Here is a 19609-nt window from a genome sequence, read left to right as displayed (position 1 = left end):
GTCTTGGCTCTGAGCGAGGCGGCCACAGCAGGCCCGTGAGAGAATCCAGTGGGTCCCAGGGCCCCAGCATGTGGGGGGGCCCTCTTGGCTCCTCTTGGTGGTGATGAGATGACTCTCAGTGACTCCGTCCTCTGGGGCTGAGGCATACGGAGCCAAGACGCGAGGTCGAGTAGGAAAGATCCTTTTATTGGGGTGGACACGGAGCACGCACTAGTCCATGATAAAATGACTTAAGAGAAAGATCCGGAAATGCCGACTTCTCCCCCTGGCACACATTCAGAGCAAAGCCTGGGCACGACACAGGTCCAAGCCAAGTCTGTAAGGCCCGGACTGGAGAGCAGGAGCAGAGAGAAGGGCTCCCACGCATGCTGCCGGGCCACAGCAGGGCCCCGGCTCTAGGCCCTTGCAGACACGCTCTGGTTTTTCCGGAGGAGAACTGGGGGCTTGTGGGGGCACAAAGGGGGCTCTGGGGGGGGAGGGGTTGTGAATAACAATGTTTTTTAAAAAGCATCTACCAACATCACACTACTGGGTCTGACGTCCCCTTTAACCATCGCTTGGTACATTTTACAGCATAAATAAAAACTCAAGGAAAATAAATACATCGGCTCCTATGAGGTTGGAAGTGGTATGGATTGTAGGGCGGGGGGCGGGCCGGTGGGGGGCAGGGTGGGGGGCGCTTACACAAGGCGGGCGGGCGAGGAGCAGACAAGACAGGAGGCGCCTGTGGGGAGCGAGAGTCTTAAGTGTCCTCGTGCATGTCCGGGCTGTCGGTCCGTGCAACCTTGCGGGGGGGCGCCGAGCTCTCACCCTCAAGGTCCACTTGCTCCTGGTCTCTCTTCTTGGCGGCGTTCTGAGAGGCAGGGCAAAAGGGGGGGCGCGTAAGTCTTCATCTGGGTGAGCCCCTGAAAACCTGCTGCCAGGCCTGCAGCTGGGCACTCAGCCCAGGGCCTCCCCTGCCTGCCGGACCACCCCGGGCTAAGCCACAGTCTTCCGGACCGCCAGCCTCGGACTGCCAGGCATTTCCCGGGCCCTGTGAGGAGTCACCACAGCCGGCCATGACCCACGCTCTGCACGGAACACTCTGGGGAATAAGCCACCCAGCCAGAGGGCAAAGAGTACCCATGAGCCACCCAGGGAAGGCGTGCATTGCCACAGAAGAGGAAAGCAGGCCTGTGTGGGAAAATCTCCTTTCCCCCACGGTGGGAACCCAGGTCTGCCGGGGCTGGGGAGGAGGACAGGGTGGGCCACGCAGCTGAGATTTTCAGAGCAGTCACTTCATCGTGGGGTCCTCCTCCAACCTCACCCACAGCAGGCTGCTGTCTGATGCTCAGTGTTAGGCAAAACCCCCCAGACTGACTGTGTTGCAGAACGCACGCGAGTTTTCATTAAAGAAAAAGAAAAAAATGTCCTGTGTAAAAAGGCAGCCTCGGGATGGGGGTGGCAAGACCTTTCACTGCAACTACACCCTGTTGTGTTGCCTGGAATTTTTTTTCTTTAATGTTTAGTTATTTTTGAGAGAGAGAGAGAGAGAGAGAGAGAGCGAGCGAGCAGGGGAGAGGCAGAGAGAGGGAGACAGAAGATCTGAAGTGGGCTCTGTGCTGACAGCAGAGAGCCCAATGTGGGCTCGAACTCACAAACCACAAGATCATGACCCGAGCTAAAGTCAGACACTTAACCGCCCGAGCCGCCCAGGCGCCCCATATTGCCTGGAACTTTAATCATGTGACATTTCGCCATTAAACAAAGATTTTCGGCAATAACACTAAAGTCCGTTTGCTCCCCAGGCCATGCTGGCAGGCTGTGGAGAGCCAGGCCTCAGCGGCAGTCAGGCCTCTGCACCTCCTGACAAGCTCCTACCCACCCCTGGACGCAGAACTGTATGGCCTTGGCACGCCGTTCACTGCTCTGAAATGCTCTTCCCTCCCCTAGGCTGCCTGGCAAACTGCTATTCAGCCACCAAACATCCCCCACTCAGAGCCCCTCTGCTGGCCATCACCGTTGCCATGAGTTCCGGCACCTGACCCCAGGCACCTTACCTTTTTGTCCCATTGCTGATGTAGGTAGCGCAAAAGGATGTTTGTCTTTTCTGTCACAATGACTGAGGAGAAAAGGCGGAGAAAGTTGCAGGAAGAGGCTGCAGATGGCCCAGCCCCCACCCCGGCCTGCGCTGCCCCTCCCAGGACAGGCCCTCGCCCCTCCCTGGTCTCCAGCCTGGCTCTGCCTGGGTGACTGCGTGGGGACTCCGAGTCTGCACCCCCAGCACGGGAGAGCTCGGGAAGCCTGGTGTTTTTGCTCCAACACACAGCTACTACCGGGGGCCTGAGCCGGCTGCTCCAGCTGGGCCCCTGCTTCCTAGGGAGCCCCGGGACCTCCGCCGCACTTGGGGCTCCACCCTCAGGTCGGGGAAGGAAACCCGGCACACGGGTCCAGGCAGACCAGGAACACAGACCTACCCAGCACAGAACCCACCCAGCAAGGTCCAGGTAGGTTCCTTTCACAATTAAAATAAAACACAACCACGATAACCTTCAGGTCGTCCTGCTCTGCGCGCTCTGTGCCTTTCTCTGCGGGCCCCTCCACCTGGCCGCCCCCCTCCCTGAGCTGCCCACCCCAGGCTGGGCGGGGACCCCTCCCCACAGTACGCGGCTCAGGGTCTGCGACGCGGTGCTGGCAGGGGACACCCAAACTCATGGGAGGTGAAGGGGAGGGGGCCGGCGAGCAGCAGATGAGAGCTAAGGAGGGCCCCCTCGGGGCCGCATGTGGACGCCAGCATGTGGAGATCAGGAGGCTCCCGGAGAAAGCCAGGCTTCCAGCTGCTGACAGGCATCCCGGAGCTCACCACCCACACCGCCCTGGGGCCCTTCCCCTCGGCAGCCAGGCTGAGACAGGCTGACAGAGGCCACTTACTCTGTTCAGATGGGTACTCCCGCGTGGGCAGGTAGACTGAGGGACGACGGTTCTGCAGGAGAGTCGGGGAGTGAGGAGAGCAGGCGGGCTGACTGGGGCCCCCCACCCCCCCACAAAGACAACGGTGTGCAAGGATGTGGGCGGGGCTGGGCTCGAAGACCAGCCTGCGTTCCTGGCGGGACCTCGACGGTGTGTCCACGTCGTGCCCTGCCCCTGCCCCCCCCCCCCCCCCCCCCCCCCCCCCCCCCCCCCCCCCCCCCCCCCCCCCCCCCCCCCCCCCCCCCCCGGCAGCTCCAGAACCACTCCCAGCGCCCGGAACGCGTACTCACCGAAGCTTTGCACACAGAGTCGGCGTGAAATCGACTAAAATTGCTTTTGTTGTAGACAGGCAGGCCTTTCAAAAAATCTGCCTAGAAGACAGGGAAGATGGTAAGTGAGACAGGGCAGCAGGTCGGGCCATCCCTGGGGTGCCCGTGGGACTGGGCTTCTAGCTGACTTCCAGTTTCCTTCCTCAGGTCCTCCCATGACGTTTTCCAGAATGCACCCTTAAGCTGGCTACCTGAGGTGCACACCGTTGGGACCAGAAGAAAGTAGCCCTGGGATAAGTGAGCGTTCTCTTCTGGGGTCCTCACAACAGCCCTGTAACCAGCTGAGACGGGGGAGAATGGAGGCTGAGCAAGGAACGGGGCAGGGAGTCGAACCCGGGCCCAGACCTTCCCTCTGTGCTTGCTGAATATTAAACACCTGGTCTCGTTTCCACATATCCACCTTGACAGAGACCTGGGATGGAAAAGGGCTTGGCTACCCTAAAAAACCCTGTTGGCCAGAGTGACCGTAAACAGGGGTGGGGGAGCAGGGCCCTGGGTGAAGGGGAGAGGGCAGCCGGGACACAGGCTGCTGCTGTACGGACACGGGAACCCAGGGTTAAATGAGCTCCCAAGTCCTAAGAAAACTCAGAAATCCAAGTCTTAGCACGCCGTCACCAGGTTGTTCAAGGTGGCTGGGCTTTTCAGAAAATGCTATGTGGACCGAAGCAGACAGGTCTGAGAACAAGAGTCAGCTCAGGGGTTGCTCCTGGGGTCCACCGAACTGGAGGCCGCTCCGCGAAGGGAGAATGGCCCATCCGTGGCACGGAGCCAGCACCAGAATTCATTCACAGCCCTGACCTATCGAAAGTCCTTCTTCTCTGACACTTTGGCATGAGCTGGGCAAGAAAGGGTGAGCTTTCTGGAGGGGAAAGGCCCTGATTCTGGGAAGGAAGTGACTCTCAGCCATAAGACGGGGGCGATAAAGGCCAGTGAGAGCCAGGTCCACCTCAGGAAACTGAGGCACGAGAGCCTGAGGGATGCTTGGGGAAGGATGACGGCCAAGAGTTTGGGGTGACTTCTTAGCAGAACAGGAGGGCGGCACTGTCATCAAGCCTGGAGTGGGGCAGGTGGGCAGGGGTTCCTCACATGGCCCGCCAGGAGCTGGAGTCACCCCATAATAAAGACGAGGAAATGGAGGCAGAAAGGTCACATGGTCCTCATCTGCGTTCACCCAGCCCCACCAAGAAAACAAGAAACCAGATTTTACCCAGGTTCACCCAACCTCAGAGGCCAAGCTCCTTGTTTACACGACATGCCAGTGCCTCAGTTTCCCTTCCTGAAAACCAAGGCCTCAGAGGCCCTGCAGGTCACATTAACCCTCCCTTGGGAGATCCATCCGCATACCTGAGCCAGAGCTCAGCAACGTCAGGGAAGCAGCTGTCCGGGTGATGCCCCCCACCCTCTAGGGCAGGTGAGAGCAGGTGTTCCCACCTCTGTAGGGCCCAGCCCTCCCTCTCCTGGGCCCTAGCGAGACCTCGGCGGCACGGACCAGCTAGGGAAGCTGGAGTGTGGGTCAGCCTCCCCCACCCACTCAGGAGGCGTGACGTCTGGGTGACCCACTGCCCTGGAGCCAGCTCAAAGCCCCTCAAATTTGCCTCCTCCATCCCAGGACCCCTGCCCCAATTCCACCCCAGACGGCGGAGCCAAATTCATCCATCCAGCAAGGTTTTCCTCAGGCTCCTACTATGTGGCAGGCCCTGCACCAGGCAGCGGGGCCCTGGGGGCAAGGCACAACAGACCCGCTCTCGGCCCTGGGAAGCACGGAGTACACAGGGACACAGGTGAGACTCGAAGAGCTGGTGAGTGCTGAGTGGCCATGAGGACAGGGTGTCGGGAGGGGACTGTGAGATCCAGGACAGCACTGGGGAAAGCTGTGACTGATTTGGGGGCTCAGGAAGGGCTGCCCAGAGGCAATGATGCAGGCACTGAGACCTGAAGGGTGACGAGGGGCTCCTGTCCCTGCTCAAGCCCCTCCAAAGCCCTGGCTCGGCTTGGCCCATGCTGTCCTCCTGCCACAAAGCCCCTCCATCTGTGCTGGTCCTGGGCCACCCTCGCAGAGTGCCCCTCCCTTCTCCATGCCGGAAACACCCACCAACCTCTCTGCTCAGCTCCAAACCCCCTCGGCCCCTTCCCTCTCCCCACGCCTTGAGAACCTCTGCTAGAGCCAAAATCACACCCCGATGAGGTCACTTGTTTCTATGTCCACCTCCCTCGCTGGACTGGCTCCTCCCTGAGGGCAGAGGGCAGGGCAGGGCTGTCTCCATCCTGGACCCCTGGCAGGGCTCACATGGAGCCAGGTGGCGGAGTGGTGAGAGGTGCAGAAACCCCACAACCTGCACTCAATCCTGGCCGGGCCCCTCACTGGCTGGGTGACCTGGGGCAAGTGGCCCCCCAGCCCGGGAAAGAGTTTCTCCAGAGCTCCCTTGAAGGCCAGCTGTTAGCATCAGTGTGTCTGTGCTGAATAAATGAATGAAGATGGGATGACCGGTACTTCCTGCCAGCAGGAAAACAAGGCCTCGGGCACAGGAGAGAAATCCTCACGCCAGCCGGCCAAATCCTAGCCAGAGCTGGGCCCAGAAGCTGTGCACCTGGCTCAGCAGACAGTCACCGACCATGTGTGTGCCATCCCCGGGCAGGCAGTCCACCAGTGAACCCACCCAAAGAGAGAGGAAAAGAAATAATGTGCCAAGAGAGGAGAGACAAGGGGCCTCCTGAAGTCAGGAAGGGCTCCTCTGAGGGGGTGATGTTCACAGGAGAAAGAACATTCCAGGCAGAAGGAGCAACAGACGCAAAGGCCCTGGGGTGGAAGGGACTCAGAGTGTGGGGACATGAAAACAAGGACAGTGTGGCTGGAGCTGGCAGAAGAGATGAGAAGAGTAGAGAGGAGATCACAGAGGTAGACGGGGCCTTGGGGGCGAGGGGGCGGCTGGGGTCTCATCTGGGTCACAAGAAACCCCCAGAGTGGGGCACCTGGGTGGCTCAGTCGGTTAAACATCAGACTTCGGCTCAGGTCAAGATCTCACGGGTTCCTGAGTTGGAGCCCCACTTGGGGCTCTCTGCCTTCAGCGCCGAGCCTGCTTCAGATCCTCTGTTCCCACCCACGCCCGCCCCTCCCCTGCTCAGACTCCTGCACAAACTTTCCCTCTCTCTCTCAAAAATAAACATTAAGAAAGAAAGAAAGAAAGAGAGAGAGAGAGAGAGAGAGAAAGAAAGAAAGAAAGAAAGAAAGAAAGAAAGAAAGAAAGAAAGAAAGAAAGAAAGAAACCCCTAGAGTATCTTATATGCTAGAAAGTGGTATAATGAGATTTACATTTTAAGCTACAAGCTCGCTCTGGTTCTGGGTGAATTACAGGCTGCCGGGGGGGGGGGGGGGGGGGCGGGCAGAATGGAGGTAAGGTTACCAGGGAAGAGGCTGGGGCAGGCGTCCAGACAAGTGGTGGCAGGGCCTAGACCAGGGTAGGGAACTGTGGACGAATTCATGATGCAAAGATCCTAGAGGCAAAGCCATCAGAACTTCTTACGGACTGGACGTGGGGGACGAGACTGCAGCAATGAATCAAGGGACAACACCCAGGCTTGGGGACCCACATGCTAAGGACCCACTTTCGCCTCTCCTACTTCTTTTGCCTATCCCTCACCACATCCCGTGGGTTGTGGGCTCGGGCCCCGAGTCCAGGGACCACGGGGTTTTGACTTGCCCTGCAAAAGCTTGCATCACCGGTGTCAGCTCTGGGGTGGGGGTGGGGCCTTCAGCACAACTCTGATGCCAAGTCACCATCCCCCTCTGCAGGCTGGGGGACGCACCCCAAAGAACCACTACAACCAAAGCCAGGATGAGCGCATGGCCCAACCAGCTGGCATTATTCCCACCTCAAGATGAGAAGCCAGCTGGGAGAAGATGTCACCAGCCCCAAGTCACCCAGCTCATCTGTTGAGCGTTCACTGTCCTAAGCCCTTCACGAAATCAGTTCTCTCAATTGTCACAACTCTATCAAGTCTGGACTATTGCTACCTCCATTTAACGTAGAAAGGCCTGGGATCGGAGAGATGAAGTTGCTCCCTCCTAGGGGCAGGTCCGGGCTCGGAATCCTGGGGGTGGGATCAGGGCTCTGGGGGACCTGGGCAGTCTGTGATGTCGCACTTCCTTTGGCTACAAAGCCCCACATGTCACGAAGTCAAGCCCCCTCCCCCGCCCCAACGCCCAGGCCAGCTTTCCAAATCCTCATGAACTGGAGACACCCAAGCCGGGGAAGCTGAGGACAAGGCCTGAAATGGGGGGGGTCTCGGGAGACCCCATCCCCACCCCCACCGATTTCCGGGGGAGCAGCGACCCGGAAATGAATGGGTTGTCAGGGCCTGGAAGCCTACATGGGGTCAGGGGTCGGAGAGAAGGAGCTGGGGTGGGGTCAGCAGGAAGCTCACAGCAGGGTCCCGAGGTTGAAGGTTATAGGGCAGAGCGAGAGGCGGGGCGGGGCCTGAGGGGGCCGGGCTGGGAGGTGAGGGGCTTCAGGGATTACTAAAGGTGGGTGGGCCCGCGGCGCCATTTTGTCGAACGGAGGGGGAGTACGGGCCCGGAAGCCTCTCTCACCATCTTCTGTTTCCTCCGTCGCTGCCTCAGCCACCGCCTCAGCCACCGCCGCCGCCACCACAGCCGCCTTCTTAGCCGCCGCCGCACAGTAACTTCCAGCCACGGCACAGCCCACACTGATGGCGCCGCCGCCCCCCCTCATTGGCTTGCACTCTAGCCCCGCCCCAAGGATAGCGGCCTCTGCGCGCTTCCATTGGCCAGATCCCACTAAGTCACGCGTCCATTGGCCACCACACCTCCTCCTTTGGTGGTCAAGTTCGGTTGAGGAAGCAAAACCCCGCCCGGGAATTGGAGGCGAAGGCGCAAAATCCGGAAGTAGGCGGAGGCCGTGCCCCCGAAGTCTCTTGGGATTTGTAGTCCACAACTCCGGGAGGTTCCGCTAGTCTCTCGACTTTCTAGCGTTTACTTCACTTTTTCATGTGGTGGCTCATGGAGTTTCCACAGCAGCCCGGAAGACAAGGACCCACCGTAACACTCCCAGCCTCCTCCCCAGGGTCCTAACCTGTTAACAGATCTAAACTGTTCTGCACTTGCTGCTTAATATCTTTCAACCGACAGCTCAGATTCTCTTGTCCAAATGCCCCCGTGGCTCCCCAGTCCCCCAGGGATGCAGTCCCATCTCCCTGGCCCCGAATTTTGGAACCCTCCGGCATCTCTCAGGCACCTTTTATCTTGACACCTGGGTCTAATCCCTTCTCCCTTTGGGCCCTCCCAGATCCTGGTACTTCTCCCAGGAAGCCTTCTCTGATTTCATTCTTCCCAAGTCTAAGCCAGGCACTTCCTCTAGAGTCCCACAGCCCTCGCAATCCTCCTCTCAGCCCTGACTCCGCTGTCTCCGAGCTGCCTGGGTACAAATCAAGTGCTCCTACCCTGCCCATCAGACTGATAGCCTGCCAAGGACAAGGACCCGACACCCAGTACATAGGAAATACTCAGTAGTATTAAGTGGAAACTATGAAGTATTATTATTCCAACAACACAGCAAAGGAGAAACAAGCACCTCAATTCATAGAAGCCAAATGAGCCTCAGAGGGTTAAGGCCTTTGCTCAAGGTCATACAAGGCATCCCCAAGAAGCAAGTGAATTCCAACACCAACCCCCTCCCCACAAGCCTCCCCAGACCTGTGGAAAATTATGACAGGTAGAAGACAAATGGAAATTCGGACATTTATTAGACACTTAATGATATTAAGGAACAACGTTAACCATTTGTTTTAGGTGTGAAAAGTTGTTTTGGTTAGGTTCTTAAAAGGCCTGTCACCAGGCCTGGAGTGTTTAAAAAGGCTTTTTCTAGAAGAGATGCATTCTGATATACTTACAGAAGAAATAACCCGATGCCTGAGATTTGCTCCAAAATAACACAGGAGGGGGCAGGTGGGTTGGGGGTAACTGGTGGTCAGAGCTGTGTACAGAGTACACGGGGTTCACTGTGCTATTCAGTGGGCTGTTGCCGTGTGTTCAAAATTCTTCCTAATTCAAAAATCGTAGAAAGGGACTAGGTCTGACTTCCTACTCCCACTCTCAGTCCAGCCCCAGACTTCTCCCCCTGGGCCAACCCCACAATTTGAGGTGCACGCATGTCTGAGTCGTCCGGGCTCCCCACAAAAGCAAGAGCAAGAGAGGTCCCAGGAGAGACAAAGGCTTTAATGGGGGTCCCGCGGTCGGCGTCGCAATCCTCAATGGCTCAGAGACTTCCGGCCTTTGTGCATGCGGCGAAGGATGACCTGGACGCCGGCCGGCGTGCTCAAGCGCCGGATCCAGCCGTGTTTGTGCTTGCGTTTGATGTTGCTCGGCTGATACTCGTTCCCGCGCGCCTTTCCCCGGCTCTGCTGTGCGGCGAGGAGTCCCCAGGCGTCGGGGAGTCCCAGCCAGGCCCGGGGCTGGAGCCACCTGCGGGGGTAGAGAGACGGTGCGAAAGGTCAGAGGGGGAGCTCTGTGACTTCGGCGTGACGCTCAACCAGTCTGGAGCCTCGGCTTCCCTATCCGTGCCGGGACGGAGCCTGGCTGCAAGAGGCGCTCCATAAAGGCGCAAGGCGTTGGCAAGTCATGTTGTCCGTATACAGCTGGCACCAGCGCGGGACACCGCCGTTACTTCCAAATTTGGGGAAGGATCCCCGTAAGGACTCACCTCAGGCGGCCCAACTGGCGACCTAGGGATCCGACCAAGAAAGCCATGTCCAGCCGCACGTCGCGCGGTCCACACGCCGGCTATTCCAAAGCTTATAGGCTCTGCCGCTGCAGTGCGAAAACTTATGGGAAATGTAGTTTCTCCTACAGCGGAGCCCAATGGCCACCGGGTCCTCCTGGAGTTGCAGTTCTGCGCCTGCGTCCCATCTGTGTGCGCGTCCTTGCCGGCAAGGGAGTGTACTTCTTCATGTCGACCAACAGGTGGCAGACGAACGGCACCTCTTCGGCATGCGCCTGCGTACAAGACGTTGCTGGGAGCCGTCGTTCCTTCTCCCGTCGACCAGCAGAGGGTGCCGGGAGGTGACCGTGGGCGCAGCTGGGGGCAGCCTCAGGAAACGGCTGGTTGATCCTCCTTCCCCAGCAGGAGGCAGGCAGATGGCACACAGCTGGCTGGCAGCATTTCTAAGGGCCCAGCCAAGTCTCTGCTCTTTGGCGGGGTGCCCAGGAGACCTGAATTGATGTTGGCCGGATGTCCTTGGGGTGGTCCCTGCTCCTCTCCGGGATTCAGTTTCTCAGTGTAAAACTCATGGGTTTCAAGCTTGCCCTTGGTGGTGGCTCCCCTCAGGCCCTAGAAATTTTTTTTCTAATACTCATATCCGAGCCCTTTCCCTTCTCACACAGCTTCTATGGCTCCCCATTGCCCCACGAAAAATACCCAGCTCCTCTGGCAAGCATATGAAGCCCTCCATACACACACACACACAATAAATTTCAGCGACACTTTCCAATGCCTGATATTCCCCTATTCATCTCCCCCATCCCCATTCATCTTTTAAAATCCTCGGATATTTTCTTCTTCCCCAACCCCCTCCCTCCCTTTGGCCCAACCGTGCCCCCATATAGCTCTCCCCAGACTCTCCCAAAAGCCCAGGGACCCCTCAAGGGCCAGGCTTGGGGCTGAGTCGCTGCAGGCTCCCCAGAATCTCGCAACGTGGAGGGCCCAGAGAGGGGCGAAGGGGACTGTTTACTGCATGAATCAACTGTAGTCTCCCAGGAGCACCCTGAGTGGGCAAGAGTGGGTGGTGGGACCTAATCCAGCTCTGGCAGCAAATTCCAGGAGCTGGGAGTGGGCAAGGAATGGTTAACCCCTTGTCCTCTGAAGTCCATCCTACCTGCACCATCACTTAGCAAACCACTATTAAGTGAGTAGTATTATACTACTAAACCAGTACAATAATCGTGTCAATAATGTATTGAGCACTCATCGTGCTGGGTGTTTTTAGCTGCATAGCAAACTCAGGGGATTAATTTCATAGAGAAATAAGGAGTCTCAGAAAAGTGGCTGGCCCAAGGTCACATATCAACAAAGGGCAGAGACTCAATTTGAACCTTGGGATCTCTGACTCCAGCTGGGACCACGGAGTCACCGGTTAAATTGACCAACGGTTAAACTGGCTCGTCTGTGACATTCCAATTCATCTGTTTAAAGGTTTAACGAATAATAATTTCCGGGACTTGATATCACAAAGCCGTGGTTTTAAGTCCACTTCTGCCCTACAGTCCCACATCTTGCCTTGTGACTTTGTGCCCTTCATGAGCCTCAGTTTCCCCACCTGAAATTGGAAAGATCTGGGAACCTCTAGAACAGAAAGGTCAGCACAGAGAGAGGACCATGGGGCCCCCTTTGGAGGGTACAGGGCAGTTTGGAGGCAGAGGCTAGCCGAGGGGATCCTCTTCGCAGTAAAGGGCTCCAGCTGCTACCTCCCAGGAGCTCCGCAGACCCCGGTTTGGGCCCCCTTCTCGGCCTTGGGGCCAGGCCCAATCCCTCCCTCCACCTTGTTAAGCCCCTAAAGGGGGCGGGGTCGTTACTTCATGAGCCCGCCTCCATCCCCGAGCTGCGGCCTATGATTGGCAGTCTAACTAGGCCAGGTCGGTTCATAGCTGTGATTGGCCGAGGTGCCTGACCGTCGGCATGCGGCCCTTCCCCCCCCGGAGAGAGAATTAAAGGGCCGGCTCTCTGAGCGGCCGCGGGATGCCCCCGCGCTGACCGCCGTGGGCCCGAGGCTGCCCGCGTAGACGCGCCTGGGTCGACCCCGTGCCACCATGTAAAACGGCGCCGCAGGCGGACGCAGGATTCTCCGCCCGGGACCCCTCCGCCCTGCCCTGGGCTACGGGGCCCTCGATGAGGTGAGCGGGGAGTGGGCTCTGGGAGGGGGGACACGAGGTCCCCGGGGCTTCCACTTCGGAGGGGGGTGTGCACAAAGCCAGTGCTCGGGCTCTTAGGAACCCACAGAGCCCCAGTGGCCTCAACCCCGCCGCAGGGCTGACTAGCAACGGAGAGGCAGGGATCTGCCTCTGGGGAGGGGACCTGGCGTGGCGCATTTGCGTCCCCCTCCGCAATCCAGGGTTGGGATCTCAGTGGAGTGAGAGGCGAGACCTGCTCCCCCTCTATCATCAAGTCTGGGCCATCACAGGCCGTGCCTTTGGCGTGTCTTATCCCCAGGGCTCACAGGATGGGGACGGGGGTGGGGGGGAGGGGTTCGTCCCATCTCCAGGCCCTAGACAATGGGGGTGCGCTGCACGGGTATCCCCCTTGAGTTATGTAACAGCCTGTGGTTGCCATGGACACGGAGGGGGGGTAGCCCAGGGAACAGGATGGAGGCCTGGAGGCCCCCAGGGAGGGTTTTACCTTCTCCATCCTCATCACCTTTGGGGATTGTGTGTCAGACCCCCCCAGAAACCAGAGCACTGACTGGGGGTCGGGGGGGGGGGGCGCACAGAGTGTCCGGGCTTCAGCTTGTCCCTCTGTGAAACAGACCCAGTCTGGGTCTTGGGGAGCTGGACAAGGCCTTTTGGAGCTCAGTCCCTAACTCCCTCCCTGAGGGCCTCACCTTTCAGGAACCAGGTTCAGAGGCCTGGGATGGGGGCTCGCTGGAATCTGCACCTTTTTAGATGCCTTCAGAAGCATAAAGTAAGTTAGTGAGAGTGTGTGCCTGAATGGATGGATGGATGGATGAGTGAATGAGTGAATGAATGAATGAATGAATGGGCTTAGGAAGCCATAACTGCTATAATCCTCAGCTGGGGGGGTCCTCATTTGCTACAATGTCTCCTCCTCCAAGAAGCACCCCCTGACTATACCACCTTCCCTATGGACACCTCTTGGGGTCAGCCATAGCCAGGTCCTTCTCTCCAGGATAGACTAGGTTAGCCCAGGAGGGTGGCCAGCCACCATGCAGGCACTGACTAGACTAAACATCTTGGTGCTTGACTGGCTGTCGCCCTCCAAACACTGGGGGCCAGAAGGTACCTCCTAGCGCAGCTCACCTGCCCCAGGTGCAGGGATTGGGTGCTGTGGGGGTGGAGGGTTCCTTATGTAGATGACCCCTGAGATGGATGTGGCCCCACTTCCAGGACACGCCATGCTGACCGGGGTGACCGACGGGATCTTCTGCTGCCTACTGGGCGCACCCCCCAACGCTGTGGGGCCGCTGGAGAGCGTCGAATCCAGTGATGGCTACACCTTTGTGGAGGTCAAGCCTGGCCGTGTGCTGCGGGTGAAGCATGCCGGGCCTGCTCCAGCCCCCAACCCACCTCCACCACTGCCAGATGCTGCCCAGGGGGACCGGTCTGGCTTGGTCCGCTGCCAGCGCCGCATTACCGTGTACCGCAACGGGCGGTTGCTGGTGGAGAACCTGGGCCGGGCACCCCGTGCTGACCTCCTGCACGGGCAGAATGGCTCCGGGGAGCCGCCGGCCGCCCTAGAGGTGGAGCTGGCGGACCCGGCAGGCAGTGACGGCCGCTCGGGCTCGGGCAGCGCCGGAAGTGGCAGCGGTGGCCGCCGGCGGCGAACCCGGCGCCCCAAGCGCACCATCCACATTGACTGTGAGAAGCGCATCACAAGCTGCAAAGGTGCCCAGGCCGATGTGGTGCTCTTTTTCATCCACGGTGTGGGCGGCTCCCTGGCCATCTGGAAGGAGCAGCTGGACTTCTTTGTGCGCCTGGGCTACGAGGTGGTGGCACCCGATCTGGCCGGTCACGGGGCCAGCTCCGCGCCCCAGGTGGCCGCAGCCTACACCTTCTATGCGCTGGCAGAGGACATGCGCGCCATCTTTAAGCGTTACGCCAAGAAGCGCAACGTGCTCATTGGACATTCTTACGGGTGAGCCGACGCAGGGGCGGGGATGGGGGGGGGGGTGAGAGATGGGGGCGGGGGCGGCCAGGACGGGACACCCCCTCGCCAAAACGCTGCTTCCTCTCCTTGAAAAAATCTCGTTAACATCTGTAACAAGATAGGGATTGCCGCCACTGCTATCGTTTCGTATTGTTTGAAAGCAGTGTTTCTCAGCCCCGGCACCGCTGGTATCTTGGGTTAGGTCTTTCTTCTCTGTGAGGGGCTTTCATGTGGCTGTTGGATGTGTGGCAGCGGCATCCCTAGCCTCTACCCGCTGGTTGCCACTGGCGCAACGGCCTGGTGATGTTCATGACAACCTGAAGCGTCTTCAAATATTGCCCCGGGTCCCCTGGCCGGCAGAATCACCCCTGGCTGAGAACCACTGTCTTCAAGTTCAAAAAGCAGTTGCTCTGAAGACCCCAAGGCCTCCAAGGAAGGGCTAATTAGAATCCTGTAGAGTCTTTTTCCAAGGACGCGGGTTGCTATAATTTTCACTCTCCCTTAAAGGGGTGACAGGTAATACCATCTAGCATTTAGGTGAGTGCTCACTCCGTTGGAGACTGGACCTTGGTGCCTGATCACTGGAGAGAGCGTGAGCAGGGGAGGGGCAGAGAGAGAGAGGGAGACACAGAATCTAAGCTGTCAGCACAGAGCCTGACGTGGGGCCCAAACCCACGAACCGTGAGATCATGACCTGAGCCGAAGTCGGACACTTACTGGACTGAGCCACCCTGGCACAGTTAAGCCCACCTCACTCTTGATCGTATCCTGTCCCTCTTTACAGCAAGGGTTGGCAAGTTTTTTCCTCCATGGGCCAGAGAGTAAACATTTTAGGTTTGCAGGACGTATGGTCATCTCTGTTGGAACTTTACAACTCTACTTTCACCCTAGCAAAAAGAGCAGCCATAATTGTAAACCAATGGGTGTGGCTGTGTTCCGGGAAAACTTTATTGGCTAAATAATTTACAAATGTACCCAACGGTGAACTTAGTTACTAGTTTACAAAACAGAATGGCTATAGCCCACAGGAACTGGGCCGCTGGGGGCTCTCTCTTCAGGCTGCACCTCTCCCCCTGCATAAGGCAGGCTGACGTGCCACGTTCAGAAGCTGGAGACAGACTATCCTTAAAGGGAAGGGATACATAGGAAACAAGGACCTTCTCTGGGAAACCAAAGGATTTCATCGGATTGCTTCCTTAACACTTGACAATAAGTAACTCTTACCCCTCTGGGGGTCATGGTGGCTTTGAGGATCTGAGGAAAGTTCTGGATTTGGATCTTCTCTCCAAAAAAGAAGAAAAAAAGAATTTACCCTCAACACATATATAGTTTTACAATTTGGGGGCATTTCAAATGCCACACCCATCCCTCCCATCCAGTGCCCATGGGCCCCTGGGGAGGAATGTTGGCCCTCGAGGACCTGCCTCTGAGTGAGGGAGGGCATTAACTCCCTCACTTACTGCATCTTGCTGACTCCCACCCTTCAACCCTCCCCCCCCCCCCCCCACCGACAGTGTCTCCTTCTGCACGTTCCTGGCACATGAGTACCCAGACCTGGTGCACAAGGTGATCATGATCAACGGCGGGGGCCCCACGGCATTGGAACCCAGCTTCTGTTCCATCTTCAACATGCCCACGTGCGTCCTGCACTGCCTGTCACCCTGCCTGGCTTGGAGCTTTCTCAAGTGAGTGACCCTGGCCCTGGCCGACCCTGGCATCTCCCTGAGTTGGGTGGGAGGGAGGGGGGCTGTACTGCTGGACTGGCATTGGGGGGCACCCCTGGTGGCCCAAGCTGGCATGAGGGCTCCAGGAATGCCTCCCCACCACCAGGGCCGGCTTTGCCCGCCAAGGAGCCAAAGAGAAGCAGCTGCTAAAAGAGGGCAACGCGTTCAATGTGTCGTCCTTCGTTCTGCGAGCCATGATGAGCGGCCAGTACTGGCCCGAAGGTGATGAGGTCTACCATGCTGAGCTCACTGTGCCCGTCCTGCTCGTCCATGGCATGCATGACAAGTTTGTGCCGGTGGAGGAAGACCAGCGCATGGCTGAGGTAGGACCTTGGCACCCTGGCCCCCACACCCCGCAGATCCCCCTGTGTGTGCACCCCAGGTGGACTCTGCCTTGTGCTCCAGCCCCAGGAAACTGAGAGCTAAGATTAAGGGAGGAATCCAGAACGTGGGGCTGCCCTGGACAGGTATTAGGTTATGTGCTTTCCCCATTGCACATCAAAGGTGCTCTGTACCACTGGGGTTTGTATAAGTGACCAGGGACGCAATACAGAATTCTGGGAGAGGGTGGGCCAGAGATCTTTAGGTCAGGGTCAGAGACTACCAGGAAAGTGTTGTGGGATCCCCAGCACTTGGAATAGCTCTGGACCAGCAGTTCTGAACCTGCAAGGATTCTGGCCCCCGGGGGACATCAGAAATGTCTGCGGCCTTTTTTTTTTTTTTTTAATGTTTATTTACTTTTGAGAGAGAGAGAGCACAAGCCGGGGAGGGGCAGAGAGAGAGAGGGAGACACAGAATCTGAAGCAGGCTCCGGGCTCCCAGCCGTCAGCACAGAGCCCGACACGGGGCTCGAACCCACCTGAGATCATGGCCTGAGCCAAAGTCGGACACCCAACCGACTGAGCCACCCGGATGCCCCTGAAATGTCCGCAGACTTTTCTGGTTGCCATGAATGGGGAGGAGGGGCTTTTGCCATCCGGTGGGTGGATGCCAGGGATGCTGCTCAACATCCTTTGATGAACAGAATGGCTTCACGGTAAAGAATGATCCCCTAACAAGTGTCAGGAATGCCAAGGTTAAGATTCCCGGCATGAGAGACCTTGCCTTTCTGTCTGTCTCAGGGATTATCACCCAGCAGTGAATTTGCTCCCTACGGACATGAGGCAGTGTCTGGAGGCTTTTCAAAGTTGTCACACTGTGGACTGAGGGGAGTGAGACACTGCTAACTGGCATCTAGTGGGTCAAGGCCAGGGACGATGCTCAACATCCCACAGGGCATGGGACACAGCCCCCACCACGGAGAATGATCTGGCCCTAAATGTCAGTAGTGCTGGGGTTGAGAAAGCCTGCTCTGGACGTATCGTAGGCACCTAATAAATGTTGAATGAATACTGAGTCGAGCTCCACTGGGGCGGCAGGCAATTCTCTGCGTCCAGCTTGGATGGAAGTAGAGGGATGAAGGGTAGAGCATAGGAGGGACTTCCTAACGCTGCAGGCGTGGTGTGGGGGTGGGCTTGGGTGCCCCACGAGGCACCATTCTACGTTGGCCACCCTGAGCCTGTGCCCCTCCCCGCAGATCCTGCTGCTGGCCTTCCTGAAGCTCATTGATGAAGGCAGCCACATGGTGATGCTGGAGTGTCCGGAGACGGTCAACACACTCCTCCATGAATTCCTGCTCTGGGAGCCCGAGCCCTCGCCCAAGGCCCTGCCCGAGCCCCTGCCCGCGCCCCCAGAAGAGAAGAAGTAGCCGCTGGGCCGGCCGGGCATCGGGCATCGCTTGGTAAGCCGCGGAGCAGCAGGAGGAAGCCAGGAGCAGCCCCACGTCCGCCGCGCGGACCACCTGGGCGGGCTGTTCGCTCCGGTGGGCGGAGTCAGGGTAGGGAGACGCCCCCAGGCCGGCTGGGTGGGGCACGGCATTCTCCGGAGCCAAGTGGATACACCGCTCTCCGCTTCCATCCTGCCGGACCCATCGGTGTTTGGGGCCGCAGCCAGAACCCCCGTGGAGGATGACCTTGTACAGAAGTCCCTGACCCTCAACGCCACGGCCGAGGCAGGCCCCCCCACCCCCTCTCTGTCTTCCGTGTCAGCCGTGCTTGATCCTGGGACCCTCGGGGCCCCGCCTCATTGCCCGAGACCCCCCCTACCCCCCATTTCTTGGCGCTGGGAGCTATTGTTGCCCAAGGGAGAGGGGAGGGATGGGGGGGGGGGGCTGGCGCCACTGAACCTGCACATCTCAACTTGTAACTCAATAAAAAGAAGCGACAATCTGAGTCTCCGGACCTGTGCTGGGTGACCGCAGGGCAGGGTCGTCCTGAGCCTGAGTTTCCCCATCTTGCAGGCTGGGCTGATGAGGGTCCCACCCACTCAGAGATGAACTGCAGAGAAGTAAGGGCGTTGGCTGTCCAGGCTTACTTCCCGAGTTCTCCCTCCCTCCTCAGAATGCAGGGGCTTCTTGGGCAGTATTCCCAGAGCAGAGACAGGTGGTGAGCTCCCCGTCCTTGGGAGGCAGGAGGCCGTCCAACTCAGGTTCATACAGCGGTTAACGTGAGGATCAGTAGATGTTGCATGGGTTGCAGTAGCCATAATCGAGTGCCACCTGTATACAAAGCTCTGTGCCAAGTGCCTGACACCATGTTCGCTGAGTCCCTTTTATCCCACGCTACAGGGCAACTTGGTACCTTTTACTCTCCATCCACTTTATCTTCCAACTTGGTTCAAGGCCGCTTTTGTCGTGAAGAATTTTTATGTTGGAGCCAATGAATCTGTCTTTTCTCATTTTTGGCAGAAGGATTTCTTCTATATTTTCTTACTTTTTTCTTTTTAGTTTATTTACTTATTTTGAGAGAGAGAGAGAGAGAGCAGGAGCGGGGGGGGGGGGGGGCAGAGAAAGGAAAGAGTGAGAGAATCCCAAGCAGGCTCTGCGTGATCTGAGCTGAAATCCGGAGTCAGATGCTTAACTGAGCCACCCAAGCGCCCACTCCTCTATATTCTTCTTTTTTTTTTAAATGTCTATTTTTAAGAAAGAGCCAAGGCACATCTGCGCACACTTGAAGGGAGGAGGAGCGGAGGGGGAGGAAGAGGGAGAGGGAGAGAGAGGATCCGAAGTGGGCTCTGCGCTGACAGCCGAGAGCCCCACGTGGGGCTCAAACCCACAAACCCTGAGATCATCACCTGAGCCAAAGTGATTGCTCAAGGGACTGAGCCACCCAGGCGCCCCTCCTCTGTATTTTCTAATGTGTCTCGAGGCTTGTGTGGACGGTGAGGGGAGAGCATTGTCCCTTTAGTTACTGCATCTTTGGTCCTTTCCCCACTGGTTTGTGAGCCCACCTTTAGTTTAGCGTGGGGTTCTGGTTGAGACAGTGTTCCCCCTAGCAAATTCTGGAGACATGTTTTATTGCCACAACTGGGGATGGGAGGAAGTGGGTGGAGCCCAGGGATGCTGTCCTGACATCCTACAATGCACAGGACGGCCCCTACTGCAAAGAATAATTTGGCCTCAAATGACACTAGGGTTCACCTTGGGAAACCCCGTTAGACAAAGCCCATCTCTTTGGGGTCTTTTTGGGGGGTGGGGGTGGGGTCTCTGGATTCTTTCCCAGTGACTTCTTGGTGAATTCCTGGGCATATGGCACACTTTTCATTGCTATCACTTTACCAAGAGACTTGGGTCTGGGAGCCCTCCGGGTCTTACACGTGAGGAACGAGAAGCTTAGAGAAG

At 57.9% G+C, this 19609-nt stretch overlaps 3 protein-coding genes and 1 long non-coding RNA gene across 7 annotated transcripts; 2 read left to right on the top strand and 2 right to left on the bottom strand.

Annotated features, from left to right (window-relative positions):
* Window positions 1-165: 165 nt before the first annotated feature.
* On the bottom strand, window positions 166-8019 carry DDA1 (DET1 and DDB1 associated 1). 2 transcript variants are annotated; one of them, XM_003982037.5, is made up of 5 exons: window positions 7867-8019; window positions 3240-3320; window positions 2911-2962; window positions 2040-2101; window positions 166-853 (listed from the first exon to the last, which is right to left on the bottom strand). In XM_003982037.5, the coding sequence occupies exons 1-5, from the start codon at window positions 7867-7869 to the stop codon at window positions 743-745; spliced, it is 309 nt and encodes a 102-aa protein (XP_003982086.1). In that variant the 5' UTR covers window positions 7870-8019; the 3' UTR covers window positions 166-742. The 2 variants fall into 2 exon arrangements, with proteins under 2 accessions (XP_003982086.1, XP_019674821.1); XM_019819262.3 differs by lacking the exon at window positions 7867-8019 and adding an exon at window positions 7291-7437.
* On the top strand, window positions 1589-3673 carry LOC109494743. Its single transcript, XR_002149775.3, has 3 exons — window positions 1589-2486; window positions 3202-3339; window positions 3426-3673. It is a non-coding gene; the product is annotated as an uncharacterized LOC109494743 (long non-coding RNA).
* A 1000-nt stretch (window positions 8020-9019) lies between the features above and the next one.
* On the bottom strand, window positions 9020-10200 carry MRPL34 (mitochondrial ribosomal protein L34). Of its 2 annotated transcripts, none has more exons than XM_003982036.6 (2): window positions 9995-10200; window positions 9020-9756 (listed from the first exon to the last, which is right to left on the bottom strand). In XM_003982036.6, the coding sequence occupies exons 1-2, from the start codon at window positions 10039-10041 to the stop codon at window positions 9543-9545; spliced, it is 261 nt and encodes an 86-aa protein (XP_003982085.1). In that variant the 5' UTR covers window positions 10042-10200; the 3' UTR covers window positions 9020-9542. The 2 variants fall into 2 exon arrangements, with proteins under 2 accessions (XP_003982085.1, XP_006928641.1); XM_006928579.2 differs by lacking the exon at window positions 9995-10200 and adding an exon at window positions 9856-9988.
* Window positions 10201-10882: 682 nt separating this feature from the next.
* Window positions 10883-18161, top strand: ABHD8 (abhydrolase domain containing 8). Of its 2 annotated transcripts, XM_011290588.4 has the most exons (6): window positions 10883-12180; window positions 12892-12964; window positions 13408-14155; window positions 15682-15852; window positions 15998-16214; window positions 17468-18161. In XM_011290588.4, the coding sequence occupies exons 3-6, from the start codon at window positions 13416-13418 to the stop codon at window positions 17636-17638; spliced, it is 1299 nt and encodes a 432-aa protein (XP_011288890.1). In that variant the 5' UTR covers window positions 10883-12180; window positions 12892-12964; window positions 13408-13415; the 3' UTR covers window positions 17639-18161. The 2 variants fall into 2 exon arrangements, with proteins under 2 accessions (XP_011288890.1, XP_003982084.1); XM_003982035.5 differs by lacking the exon at window positions 12892-12964.
* The last annotated feature ends 1448 nt before the right edge of the window (window positions 18162-19609 follow it).

Source organism: Felis catus, chromosome A2 (genome assembly GCF_018350175.1).
Source record: "Felis catus isolate Fca126 chromosome A2, F.catus_Fca126_mat1.0, whole genome shotgun sequence".
NCBI classification, from domain to species: domain Eukaryota; kingdom Metazoa; phylum Chordata; class Mammalia; order Carnivora; family Felidae; genus Felis; species Felis catus.
This window is presented reverse-complemented; position numbering and strand designations above follow the sequence as displayed.

What these genes read in the sequence shown, in the direction of transcription:
- DDA1 (XM_019819262.3), bottom strand. An exon ending in ACTCTGTGTGCAAAGCTTCG is followed by an intron (nt 2,963 to 3,239) that starts GTGAGTACGCGT and finishes ACTCTCCTGCAG; the next exon opens with AACCGTCGTCCCTCAGTCTA. An exon ending in ATCAGCAATGGGACAAAAAG is followed by an intron (nt 854 to 2,039) that starts GTAAGGTGCCTG and finishes CCTGCCTCTCAG; the next exon opens with AACGCCGCCAAGAAGAGAGA.
- MRPL34 (XM_006928579.2), bottom strand. Translation starts at nt 9,914, where the DNA reads ATGACTTGCCAACGCCTTGCGCCTTTATGGAGCGCCTCTTGCAGCCAG. An exon ending in TGCAGCCAGGCTCCGTCCCG is followed by an intron (nt 9,757 to 9,855) that starts GCACGGATAGGG and finishes CTACCCCCGCAG; the next exon opens with GTGGCTCCAGCCCCGGGCCT.
- ABHD8 (XM_003982035.5), top strand. Translation starts at nt 13,416, where the DNA reads ATGCTGACCGGGGTGACCGACGGGATCTTCTGCTGCCTACTGGGCGCA. An exon ending in CTGGCTTGGAGCTTTCTCAA is followed by an intron (nt 15,853 to 15,997) that starts GTGAGTGACCCT and finishes CCCCACCACCAG; the next exon opens with GGCCGGCTTTGCCCGCCAAG. An exon ending in AAGACCAGCGCATGGCTGAG is followed by an intron (nt 16,215 to 17,467) that starts GTAGGACCTTGG and finishes CCCTCCCCGCAG; the next exon opens with ATCCTGCTGCTGGCCTTCCT.